Source organism: Prionailurus viverrinus, chromosome A2 (genome assembly GCF_022837055.1).
Source record: "Prionailurus viverrinus isolate Anna chromosome A2, UM_Priviv_1.0, whole genome shotgun sequence".
In the NCBI taxonomy this organism is placed as follows: Eukaryota; Metazoa; Chordata; class Mammalia; order Carnivora; family Felidae; genus Prionailurus; species Prionailurus viverrinus.
The window spans coordinates 1,580,936-1,593,111 of NC_062562.1; the positions used below are offsets into that span (position 1 = coordinate 1,580,936).

Here is a 12,176-nt window from a genome sequence, read left to right on the forward strand (position 1 = left end):
CTCCATTAGCTATTTGTTACGCGAGCGCTGAACAACTTGACCGCGTGGGGGAAAGGACGCGAACCCTCCCCTCCCGAGCTCGCGTCCAGCCCCCTGAAGCCACTGGCCCCGCCCCCAGGACTTGGCCACGCCCCAGGAGCGCCGCGCACGTTCCGTTGCTAGCAGGCCCCGGGCTCCGGCCTGAATCGGCACAAACCATTTCCACTGACCGAAGCGGGTGGGGAGGCCGGAGAGAATCTCTTCCGGGGAAAGAATGAAGGTTGCCCTTGCCCTTCCCTGAGGGATGTCCGTAGACTCCATCCGGTGTTTAAGTGTGAGCTGTGGCCCAGGCGCCGACTCATGCTTCCAGACCTCTCTCCCGCCGCGGAGACTTTGACTGGAACTCCCCCCGAGGGCTGTGTTGGTGCCGTCCGGGCCGGTCACGTGGGCGAGAAGATGGCGGCTCCCGGAGCGCGCTGCGAGCGTCGCGGTTGGTGAGACGCGGGTGGCGGCGGAGGGAGCGGGCGGGCTCGGCGTTCCTTGTCTTCCGGAAGGTCGCTCGGGCGTTCTGGCGGCAGAGAGCGCGGTACGTGGCCGCGGCCTGGCGGGCGGGCACGGGGAGGACGCCGCGGGAGGGGGTCCAGTCTCTGGGATTCGTTGCTTGGGGGGCGGGGGGGGGGGGTGGGGGGAGTCGAGGGGCCTCCTGAGGGGTTTAGAGTCCGGGCGAACTCTTTCCCCGGGTTGCGGGGTCCTTGTCGCCGGAGATCCCTTCGTTGGGGGGAGCCAGGGAGCCGGAGCGTGCTCGGGGTTCCCATATCGGGCGACCCCTTTCTCGAGATTTCTGGGCGATCCAGCGGCGTGAGGGATCCAGTACTTGGGGACCCGCGTAGACAGATCTTGAAGCATCCAGTTCCTCGGGTTCTCTTCCAGGGGGAGGGAACGTGCGAGCAGCCCCGAGGGAATCCCTTCCTGGAGGAGCGTTGATTACCAGGTATCTTTTTGTTGGGAATTCTTGGTTTAGGTAGGTCGGGGATGGGGGGGCGGAGGGTTGAGGATCCTCGTCTCCTCTCTCTCCATCCCTTACTAATCCATCGTGTCTTCTTCTAAGAGGCTTTCACGGGGGCGAGCGGATTCCCGGATTCCGCCTTGGTTGGGGGCTGACCCCCTCAACCCCGCGCCCACACCCTTGCCCCCGCTTCCCACTGAAAAATGGGCCGAAAGTATGATTTGCGGGCTTCCAGGTGGCTTGGGGCGCCCTCCTGGGCACAGAAGTGGGTTTGGGGCTCCCTGCAGGAATATTTAACAGGAGCTCTGGTTTGTCCAAGGGCCTATTAAGTGCCGGCAATTGTAGGAGGTGCTCTACGAGCATCGCTCCATTGGGTCCATGTGCCCCTTCGACCCATCTGACGAATGATACAGATTTACGCCGGGCATGAAGTGCCTAGTACGATGCCTGGTGCGCAGGAGACGTTCGGTTCATTCAACAACTAAGGATTGGGCACCTCCTGCCATGGTGACCGATCCCCTGCTAGGCCTTGGGGACATAGCAGTGAACAGAACGGTATATATACCTGGGTCCGTCCGCGTGTGCGTGCGGTACAGATTTATCTTTACTTATATATAAAGTCCCGTCTCTGTGGCGCCGACTTTCTAGTAAGAAACAGATGAGTGAAATGTACGGGCCGCCAGGTGCTGTTAGAGGCCGCGGGGAACACTGAAAGCCACGAGGAACAGAAGTGCAGGGCGGTGGAGGGTTTGCGTTGTTAAAGCTGGGTGCTCAGAGGATTCCTGCGTGTACTTTAATATCTGAACAGAGACTGGAAGGAAACCCGGCTCGTGAGCTGCTAATAGTTTTATTCCAAACGAGGAAGCCAAGCCCAGAGACTTTTGCCCCAGTTCAGGTCTTGCCCTGTTTTGCCTTCACGTTCGCTGGAGCTGCCTTGTTGGCCAGATCTCCCCTCATTCCCAGGCATCTGAGGACGCTGGGGATGATGAGTAGGCCATGAAGGGCCCTCTCCAGGTGTCTTGAGGGCGACCCCGCACGGACTGGGAGGCAGGAGTCCTGGGTCCTGTTTGGTGACCCCAGACAAGTCGCTGCTCGTCTGTGTAGAAGAGAGTCAGATCTCATGGCCCCTAAGGCCTTGCCAGCTCCCTGGCTCCTGGTTTCTGTGGTCTCTGGTGGTCCTTATTTCAAGGTGTCCCCTCCTTCGATGGTCATCCACACTCAGGCAGCCACACCTCCCTCATGAAGCCGGGTCAGCCCTGCCGACGCTGCAGGGAACCGGAACCGGAAGGCCACGCAGCACGCCAAGGCTTGCTTTATGAAGCGTCTGCCAGGTCTTCGTGGATCTGGACGGTGGAGAGGGAGCCCCTCCTCCCAGCCCAGCCCCGCCCTGTCATTTCATCTTAGTCCATCCATTCGGCATAACAATTGTGGTTTAGAACTTGACTCTGGAGCCCGGCTACCTGGATGTATAACTCCTTACGCGGTTCGTAAGCGAGTTATTAACGTCTCGGCTTCTGCCCTCTCGCCCGTAAAAGGGTGACAGTCCTAGTGCCTGTCTCATAGTTTTATGGGGAGAATCACAGGAGCTCACGAATGTAGGGGGCTTAGAAGACATGCCTGCCGGGGCGCCTGGGTGGCTCAGTCGGTTGAGCCTCCGACTTCGGCTCAGGTCACGATCTCGCGGTCCGTGGGTTCGAGCCCCGCGTCGGGCTCTGGGCTGACCACTCAGAGCCTGGAGTCTGTTTCCGATTCTGTGTCTCCCTCTCTCTCTGCCCCTCGCCCGTTCATGCTCTGTCTCTCTCTGTCCCAAAAATAAATAAACGTTGAAAAAAAAAAATTAAAAGGAAAAAAAAAGAAGAGGTCCCTGCCACAGAGCAGATGCTCTGTGCACGTCAGCCGCTGTTACGGGGAGGGCTGTTGGTTTCATTGAGGGCCTACTGTGTGCTGGGGGGTTTAGTGGTGACCAAGATAGACTCGGTCCCTGCCTTCAGAGTTCTGTGACGGGTAAGACCAGCCATAGCAGCTAAACTGGTAAACATCTTACGTGATGTCTAGTAGCGGTAAGTGCTTTGAAGAAACGTAAAACAAGAGAAAGGAACAACAGTGAAGACTGTGACCCGGGAAGGCTTCCCTGAGGAGGTGACATTTGAGGCCCACGAAGTGAGAGCATGAGCATGGGAGGCATCTGGGGAAGAGAACAGGTCCGTGCCAAGGTCCTGGGGCAGGACTGGGCCTGGCCTGTTGGAGGAACAGAGTGAGCGAGGGGGTGGCGGGGGAGAGGAGGGAGGGCTGGCAGGGGTCGAGGGAGGTCATGCAGGGCCTTGGGGACCGTCAGGGGGCTTGGAATCATAAGGTGCCACAGGAGGGGGATACAGGACAGTGGCCTGGTGCAGTTTCCACACCCCGTACTCAGCAGCTTTAAGCAGCAGCAGACTCACACCGTTGCCGGGGGCCGGGCATCTGGGCCTGGTAGCTTCTGGCTCCGACCTCTCGTGAGGTTGCAGTCAGGGCACCCGCTGGGGCCGCCTCGGCTGCAGGAGCTGCTCCCGGCCTCCTGCTCTCACGTGACAGTCGGCCAGAGGCCTCGGTCCCTCGCCCCGCGAGCCTCTCCATGGCTGGCTTCCCCCGGCGCGGGCAAGGAGGACGCCGCAGCGTCTCTCATGACCTGCCCTCAGGGGTCCCGTTGTTCAGCCCTTCCGGTGTGAGAGGGGCCGCACGGAGTGGGGATCGCCGGGGGCTGTGTTGGCCACCCACCACCGCGGTCCCTCCGGCTACGGCGTGGAGCGCAGACCGGCAGAAGTCCTTGCCGGTACAGAGGCGAGAGGCCCAGAGAGGGAAGGTGACTTACGGAAGGCCGCCCAGCAAGTAGACAGGGCCGGACCCTGGCTTTCAACCCAGACGTCCAGGCTGGTCGGCTGGTGGGAATCCACCCCACCCGGGCCCTAACTCTTACGTGAACAAGTTCACGGATGGGCGGAAGATGCCTCTCACCTGGGCTCTCGGTTTTCCGCACGTAGGTTCTTGTGCCCCACGGCCCCCAGCTTCGGCCCCCGGCGGGGCTGCGGAGGAAGGCGGCGGCGCCATGGTGACCGAGCAGGAGGTGGAGGCGGTGGGGCGCACGCTGGTGGACCCCCAGCAGCCCTTGCAGGCCCGCTTCAGGGCCCTCTTCACCCTTCGCGGGCTCGGCGGCCCGGGCGCCATCACCTGGATCAGCCGGGCCTTCGGCGACGAGTCCGCCCTGCTCAAGCATGAGCTGGCCTACTGCCTGGGCCAGATGCAGGACTCCCGGGCCATCCCCGTGCTCCTGGACGTGCTGCGTGACACCCGCCAGGAGCCCATGGTGCGCCACGAGGCCGGTGAGTGGCCAGGGCGAGGGCGCCTGGCCTTCACCCCGCCTGCTGTTTCCCTCCTGCCTCGGTGTCCCCCCCCCCCCCCCAGCTGCCCCCCGTGTGATCTAGCGGAACTCTGCACGCTGGGTCCGCGAAGGGTGGGTAAAGCCTCCAGCCCACCCCCACCCCCACCCCGGGCCGGACAGACTCCGTCACCGGACTCAACTGTGCCACGGTGCGTAAAGCCGCCATAAACTAGCATCCCCGGAGGGGCGTGGCCACGTGCAGGTGGACCCCGATGGACGCTGAGGTTTGAAGTTCGCGTCGTTTTCACGTGGGGAAATACCGTCCTCTTGATTTGCAGGTTGTTTATTTTGAGAGAGACAGAGAGAGCGCGAGCAGGGGAGGGGCAGAGAGAGAGGGAGAATCCCAAGCAGGCTCCACACTCGGCACAGAGCCCGACACTGGGCTGGATCCCACAAACTGTGAAAACCTGACCTGAGTCGATGTCTGGAGCTGGAGGCTTAACCTAAGCCTGAGCCACCCCGGTGTCCCTCGTCCCTTTGATTTTAAAGAAAGCGATTCTGGGCGCCTGGGTGGCTCAGGCAGTTAAGCATCAGACTTCAGCTCAGGTCGCGATCTCACAGTTCGTGACTTCAAGCCCCGCATCGGGCTGTCTGCTCTCTGTGTAGAGCCCACTTCAGATCCTCTGTCTCCCTCTCTCCCTGCCCCTCCCCTGCTTGCACGTGCGTGCTCTCTCTCTCAAAAATAAAAACGTTTAACAAAAAAAAAAATTTTTTTTTGAGAAAGACATTTAAAAACATAAAAACCATTCTCTGCTGATACAAAACCAGGTGGTGAGCTCGCCAGCCTGTGATGTCTGTTTCACGTGTTCGTTTTATTCCCTGGGCCAGTGTTTATTGAGCACCTGCTATGTACCAGGCCCTCTTACCTCCAGGGCAGCAGGAAACAGGAGGAACGAATAAAATCCTCGGCAAGACTGTGCTGCTGAGGCCTTGCCTCTATAACCAGCGAGCTCATTTGTGGATGGGCACAGGGCGGCTGTTTCCATTTTACTCTTTTAGGTATTTTTAGTGTTCCCCGAAGTGGTCTCTACTTATGCTGAGCTGTCCCCACCCCCACGCTGCCCCTGGTGACACTCGATGTGCCAGTCGCTATTTCGGTTGGAGCTCTCCTTAACCAAGAGTGCTCTACTCCAAACCTCACCTTTCCCATAAGTCCTGCTATTTTGAGTGTATAGGAGTGCGGGACACCTCGTCGTGTTATGGAAGTGCTAAGGAGGCGATGACGCAGGGAGTAGGATGGGGGTGCCAGGGGTGTTGCCCTTTTTAATCAGTGGACAGAGATCTGAGTGAAGGAAGGCAGTTATCTGGAGAAAAGTGCTTCAGGCACAGGATACAGCCCGAGCAAAGGTCCTGGGGCAGTACCCAGCCTGTTCCTTGGGAGAGTGGCACGGAGGTCCCTGTGGCCGGAGCAGAGTGAGCAAGAGGGAGGAGAGGGGAGGACAGGAAGGGGACAGGGCAGGTTGTGCGGGGCCTTGGGGGCCAAAGGGAGGACTTTAGGTTTTTGCCCTGAAGGAGGTGGGGGCCCTGAAGGGCTGCGGGCAGAGGAGGACGCCCTGACTTGGATTCAGGTCCATTGGGGTGTTCTCGATGGGGGGCAGCATCACACTCTACCAGCCTGCCAAGCGGAGGAGGAGTTGAGTGGGAGCGAGTGTTTGCCGGCCTTGGGTCTCTTCCCACTCAGGGCTTGTGCAGACCCACGGAGACGGTCAGCCTCCTCCAGCCCTGCCTGGGTCCGCTGGCCTTCCTCCCTCGCTTCGCCGTCTAGATCCCCCTCCTCCAGGCTCACCCCCACGAACTCTCCTCGCCCGGGTGTCCTTGGAGCTCCATGTTACCCAGTGTCCCCAGGCTGTAATGTCATGCTCACCTGTGTCTCCCCATCTAGAGCATGAGCGAGGGGGTGGGGGGGCCGGGGGGAGGTGCACTGGCCCGGGGATCGGGAGAGGTCTCAGCCCAGCTCCAGCCAAGTCCAAATTCAGGGGAAGGGATGCCGACTGAGACCACTTGGGGGCCGTGCCCGCTCCACTCCAGTCCACGGGGCCAGGGTGGGTCACAAGATACATACAGAGCTGTAGGGAGGACGGAGCACAAAGGAGGTGGTGTCGCTGGTGTCGCCCCCCCCACCGCATCTGGGGCCTTTCCTACTTTCCTGACCAACAGTGAACGGTGTCCATGGTTCTTCTTCTCAGGGGAGGCCCTGGGGGCCATCGGGAACCCGGAAGTTCTGGAGGTCCTGAAACAGTACTCCACCGACCCCGTCATCGAGGTAACTAACGCCTGACCCCTCCCGCTCCTGCCTAGACCAGCCTCACCAGGGTTTGCCTGCCAGGGCGACCTCTTGGCCGGGACAAGATCAGAGGGCGGCGGCCAGGGTGGCTGCGGGCTCCTGATTGCCCCCTGCCCGGCTGACGCACCGCGCCTTTCCCGCCCTTCCAGTCCCTCCGCCAGGACCCCTCCGAGCCCACCCACTTCTGTCCGCCCCACGGTCCGTCCCCCCTGCCTGCCTTTCTTCCTTCTTCAGGGAGCGACCTTACTGAGATTGTTAACACCATAAAATTCACCTTCTGAAAGTGTGCACTTCAGTGGTTTTTAGAACATCCACAGGGGTGTGCGACCATCATCTCTCATTCCAGAACATTCCCTCACCCCAAAAGGAGCCCCGCCCCATCAGTAGTCACTCCCCTGCCCCCCAGCCCTTGTCAGTGTCTCATCTACTTCCTGTGTCCATGGATGAGCCTGTTCTGGACGTTCCTCTGTGGACGTGCGCGTGCACGGTGGGCCACGTTTTGTTCATCTGCTGAGGGACGTTTGGGCCGTTCTCGCTTTTTGGCTGCATGAGCCGTGTTGCCGCGGACACGCGTGTGCAGGTTTCTGTGTGGTCGTGTGTGTTCCTCGCTTGGGTGAAAGGACCTATTTCGGGCCAGAAGCACTCACGTGTTCCGATGACCTTTAGGACAGAATCCCAAACGCCTGCTGCAGCTCGCGGGCCTTGACAAGTCCGGCCTGACCACCTGGGGGCGCACCTCTGCCCACCCAGCCTGCTTGCTCTTCCCTGACGTGTCCCACAGGGTCCTGCCTCAGGGCCTTTGCACTGGCCATTCCACCCACCTCACTCTTTCACTCGGTTCTGGCCTCAGCTCCACTCTGATGCCACCTCCTCATTGAGTCTCCTGGCCTTCTGTCCTCCTCGTCACTCCCTGATCGCATAAAGCCCGTGCTGGCCTATGTCCAATCTAGGACGATCAGTTAACTTCTGCGTCTGTTGCCTCCGGCTTCTGTTAAATCTGGAGCCCCTGAGGTTGGGGAAGGGGCGCCTTCACGTCCACTGTCGTGTTCTCAGTGGCCACCTGTGCACCCCTGTCCCCGCAGGTGGCCGAGACGTGCCAACTGGCTGTCAGGCGGCTGGAGTGGCTGCAGCAGCACAGCGGGGAGCCCGCGGTGGCAGGGCCCTACCTCTCGGTGGACCCGGCCCCTCCCGCTGAGGAGCGCGACGTGGGGCGGCTGCGGGAGATGCTGCTGGACGAAGGCCAGCCACTCTTTGACCGGTACCGCGCCATGTTCGCCCTGCGCGACGCCGGCGGCGAGGAGGCTGCCCTTGCGCTGGCGGAGGGTGAGTCGGGGCCCGGGGAGGGGGGTGGGGGTCATGGTCAGTGCCCCTCAGTCAGGCTCAGCGGCTGCAGCTGTGACACGGAGCCAGCGTGGCCCAGGGAATGTGCGTCCCGGCCCGGCCCCCGGCGCTTCCCCACGCGAGAACTCATCCTCCGTGGTGGGCGGGCACCCTGACTTCCGGCTCTCCGAGGGAGAAGCCGCGGCCGAGAAAGGCCGAGGTGGTCGCCCGAGGAGACGGCGGCTGGCGAGCGGCAGAGTCGCGATCCGATCCGCGGCGGTGTGGCTCCAGGACCCTGAACCCCTTTCTCTCTCCCCTCCCGGCTCTGCAGGCCTCTCCCCGGGCGGTCCCTGGTCCCCCGTGGCCCGATGCCCGGGACGTGCCCCCTGAGGATTTAGAGCCCTCGCAGCCCTCCCATGACTTCCTGTCTGGCAAGGAGATGCCTGGTCATCGCTGTGACCCTGCGTCAGGGGCGGGAGACCCGGCGATGCCGGGCGGGAGCCCAGAGCGGCTGGTGCTGCTTGAGAACGGGGGCCGCACAGTCAGGCAGGTGGCCTTGGGCCCTGGCTCGGCCTCGAGGGCGTCTGGTCTTGGGCAGTCGCCACCCGTCTCCCGGCTGTGGTTTCCCCATCAGTGTGAAGCACGATGACCTGTGTGTGGAGTGGGGTCAGGGTGCCCGTGACTGTCCCCTTATTAAACGCTGCAGCGTGTGCGGACGTGCGTACAGGCTCGCCGGTAGCCCTTGACCCCGCCGTCAAGCACAGAATCCAGAGGCAGGGAGAGGCGGGAGTCAGCGGGCCGGGACCCTGGGCCCGGGAAGCCCCCTCCTGCCCGGTCCGCCTTCCTCCTGCCGGAGGAAGCCCGCAGGGAGCCCACCGCCAGGCTGTGCCCTCCGGCCGCTCCTGCCCCCGTGGCCCCACGTCGCTCCCCCTGAGCAGCACTGACCACCTCGAGACGGGGAACCCCCTTTCCCGGTCCTCTCTGCCCTCGGGTGCTCAGCCCTGGGTCCCGCAGTGCAGGCCTGCGGGCGGGCGGGCGGGCGGGCGGGCGGGGGCGTGGTCACTGGCCTGCCGCGATGGCGCCGCCCAGCCAGTGACCACGCCCCCTCCCGCCCGCAGGCCTGCGCTGTGGCGGCGCCCTCTTCCGCCACGAGATCGGCTACGTCCTGGGCCAGCTGCAGCACGAGGCGGCCGTGCCCCAGCTGGCGGCGACCCTGGCCCGGCCAACCGAGAGCCCCATGGTGCGGCACGAGTGCGCGGAGGCCCTGGGAGCCATCGCCCGGCCCGCCTGCCTGGCCGCCCTGCGGGCCCACGCGGCCGACCCCGAGCGCGTGGTGCGGGAGAGCTGCGAGGTGGCCCTGGACATGTACGACTACGAGACGGGGCCGGCCTTCCAGTACGCGGACGGGCTGGAGCAGCTGCGCACGGCGCCCGCCTAGAGCCGCCGGCCCGCAGCCTCCCTCCCCTGCGGGGCCCTGGGACTCCACACCGCGGCTGCGTATAAACCGAGCTCGTGTGGGTGGGATCGGGCTGCCCGTCCCCCTGGGGCCAGGCTGAGGCGTCCCGTGTCCCCCACTCAGGGGCCTCGCGCGGGGCGGCGGCACCCAGATTTCCGGTCGGGGTGGGATGTCGCGTGGAGCCGGCATCTGAGGGTGCCGGCCGGGGCTGTGGGGTTGCCTTGGCCCAGCTTCTCGAGGAACCGGGGGTGCCGGAAAAGGCGCTATGGGCAGACCCAGCCGCCTTGGGCCTGGGCCGGGGCCCCTGACTCCCCAGCCTGGGACTAGGCAGGGAGGGGAGGGACGAGCCCCCCACCACCCCCCCCCCCCCCGGTCCAAATGCACTATTAAATTATTTTTGCCAAGCCGTGACTCTGCAAATACGTCTGGGGGGTCTGCAGGGCTGCAGGCGGGGAACCTCTAAAGGGGGGGAGGGGGGTGGGGGGACGGGGTTTGAAGAGCTCAGCTCTGAAATCTGCCCCACCCCAGGCGCTCCGGGGTCATCTCCGTCCCCGGGGGTAAAGTCAGCCCAGCCGGCCCTCCAGCCTGGCCTCCCCCAGACCCTCATTCTCACCCAGCCCCTGGCGGAGGCAGAGGGGAAGGGGTTTGGGGGCCTGGCTGGGAGCCCGGGCTACGGGTTCTCATCACAGCCCCCCTCCCATTCTCCGTGTGCGGCCTTGAACCACCTGTTTTATGGCGACGAGCCGGCTGTAACAGCAGAGCCCAATCTCACGTGGGACACTGTCCACATTCCCGCCGCTGACCTGACCCTCGGTCACCAGCAGCCCTGACACGGGGGGCCGATTTTACACCCCGACGTCTGCTGCTGCCAGTGCATTTCACACCAGATGTGTGGGGCTTCCTGCAGTTTAGTTCTGGCGCTGACGACCCGAATTAGCGCGGGCCCTGCGGGTTCCCGCTTCGGGGCTCCCGCCACCCCTCCCCACACGGAATGATCTGCTAGGGCAGCCCACAGAACCCAGGAATGCACTTCTCCCGCCCGTTCCTCCTGAAGGGCACCCAGTAGCTTCCTCCCCAGGAGGTTGGGGCACAGCCTCCTCCTGGCACGCGGACACAGTCACCCGCCCGGGGGCTCTCCCAGCCCTGTGGGTCAGGGGACTTCGTGGAGGCTCCACGGTGCCGGCATGAGCGCTTGACCAGTGGCCATCGGTGGTTACCCCCCCGCCCCCCCGTCAAGGGTGCGCCCCCCCCCCCCCCCCGCCAACCACCAGCCCCGGTGCCGCTGCCCCTCCAGTCTCCACTTAGGTACTGGGGAGGCGTCCCAAACTGGGCTCGGAGGTCAGAATTCCTCAGGTTACCTGCCAAAGCTGCTCCTCCCATAGGGGGTGGAAATGCGCTTGTCATTCCAGGTGCTCAGCCTGAAAACATTGGGGTTGAAAATCCATCCCAGATCTGGCCACATCCCCCGTCTCCTGTGCCCCCAGCCACCGCATCGCCCACCTGGACTGCACAGTCCCCTCTGCCCCCTTCCCCATGCCCCCGCCTTGCTTCCCACCGTCTGTCCTCCCTGAAGCAGCCACCAGAGGGCGCTTGTGAGCACCCGGGTCAGGTCCCGCCGTCCTCTGCCCACAGCCCTCCAGGACTCCCACCTCCCTGGAGGAAAAGCCAAAGTCCTCCCTGTGGTCCCCAAAGTCCTGTAAACCTACCCTTGCCCTTCCCTGCCCTTCCCTCTTCCCTCTCTCTCCCCCTCGCCCACTCTGCCCCAGCCACCAAGCCTTCTCACTGTTCCTCCATCATGTGAGCCTGGTGCTGCCCCAGGACCTTTGCATTTGCTACTTACTCTACCTGGAACCTTTTTTCCTCCAGGTATCTGTTCACTCCCTCGCTGAGATATTTGCTCCTTTGCTCAGATGTCCCCTCCTCGGTGAAGCTTGCCTGAGCCGCCTGCGTTGAAATCATAATCTCACTCCTAATGGTCCTTTATTCTGTTCCCTGCTTTATTTTTCTCCACAGCATCTCTGTTTTCCTGTACACGTTCCTTAATTTTGTTCATTGCCTGTTTTCTCCACCTGCACAAGCACCGCGAGAGCAGGGATTTTGTTTTCCGCGGCATGACAGCGGTGTGGCGCCTGAGCCGCGAGATGGAACATGAAAGTAAAGCCCTAGTGTGCAGTGTTTTCCCTCCCTATACCCACCACGGTCCACTCATGTAGCTCCCGATCGTGACTTTTGTAGTCAGGACACACGGGCCTCAGCACATCGCTGAGCGGACCCCTCGCCCCGCTAGGTCACGTGCCTGGCTCCTCCTAGTGGGTGGCAAATCGGTACTTGAGGCGCGCCCGTCATCGGGGGCGCTGGCTGGTTCACTACGTTCACAATCAGACCTTCAAAAAGCTGGGAGCTCGACTTCCAAAGAGTGAAGCGAGTGAAGCGAGCAAAGCCCAGAATAAATCCTGTGGCCTGATTTGCATAAGCGGAGTCGTGCATGTAAATTACCCGTGGGTAACCCCTTGGAAAAATAGCCGAGCATTTCCCCAGAGCCCTTGAACTCCCCGTGCCACTTGAGGCTTTTTACCGTGATGCGTACTCCTGGCGTTTGTCACGCACGGTGGCAGCGGCCGCTCTGGAGTGAGCAAACAGCCTGCGCGAGACAGCTTTCCCTGGGGACAGAATTCACCTGCCTCTCACTCAGGTGCTGTCTGTGGCTTTCTCTTGC

General features: G+C 62.7%; 1 protein-coding gene across 2 annotated transcripts; it reads left to right on the forward strand.

The window, feature by feature from the left end:
• Nucleotides 1-405: 405 nt before the first annotated feature.
• DOHH (deoxyhypusine hydroxylase) lies at nucleotides 406-9,864 on the forward strand. Of its 2 annotated transcripts, XM_047840936.1 has the most exons (6): nucleotides 407-565; nucleotides 910-970; nucleotides 4,003-4,341; nucleotides 6,587-6,663; nucleotides 7,767-8,007; nucleotides 9,123-9,864. In XM_047840936.1, exons 3-6 carry the CDS (start codon nucleotides 4,068-4,070, stop codon nucleotides 9,440-9,442), a joined length of 912 nt encoding a protein of 303 aa, XP_047696892.1. In that variant the 5' UTR covers nucleotides 407-565; nucleotides 910-970; nucleotides 4,003-4,067; the 3' UTR covers nucleotides 9,443-9,864. The 2 variants fall into 2 exon arrangements, with proteins under 2 accessions (XP_047696901.1, XP_047696892.1); XM_047840945.1 differs by lacking the exon at nucleotides 910-970 and having other exon boundaries at nucleotides 406-565.
• Nucleotides 9,865-12,176: the final 2,312 nt, after the last annotated feature.

What these genes read in the sequence shown, in the direction of transcription:
- DOHH (XM_047840945.1), top strand. Translation starts at nt 4,068, where the DNA reads ATGGTGACCGAGCAGGAGGTGGAGGCGGTGGGGCGCACGCTGGTGGAC. An exon ending in CATGGTGCGCCACGAGGCCG is followed by an intron (nt 4,342 to 6,586) that starts GTGAGTGGCCAG and finishes TCTTCTTCTCAG; the next exon opens with GGGAGGCCCTGGGGGCCATC. An exon ending in TGCCCTTGCGCTGGCGGAGG is followed by an intron (nt 8,008 to 9,122) that starts GTGAGTCGGGGC and finishes TCCCGCCCGCAG; the next exon opens with GCCTGCGCTGTGGCGGCGCC.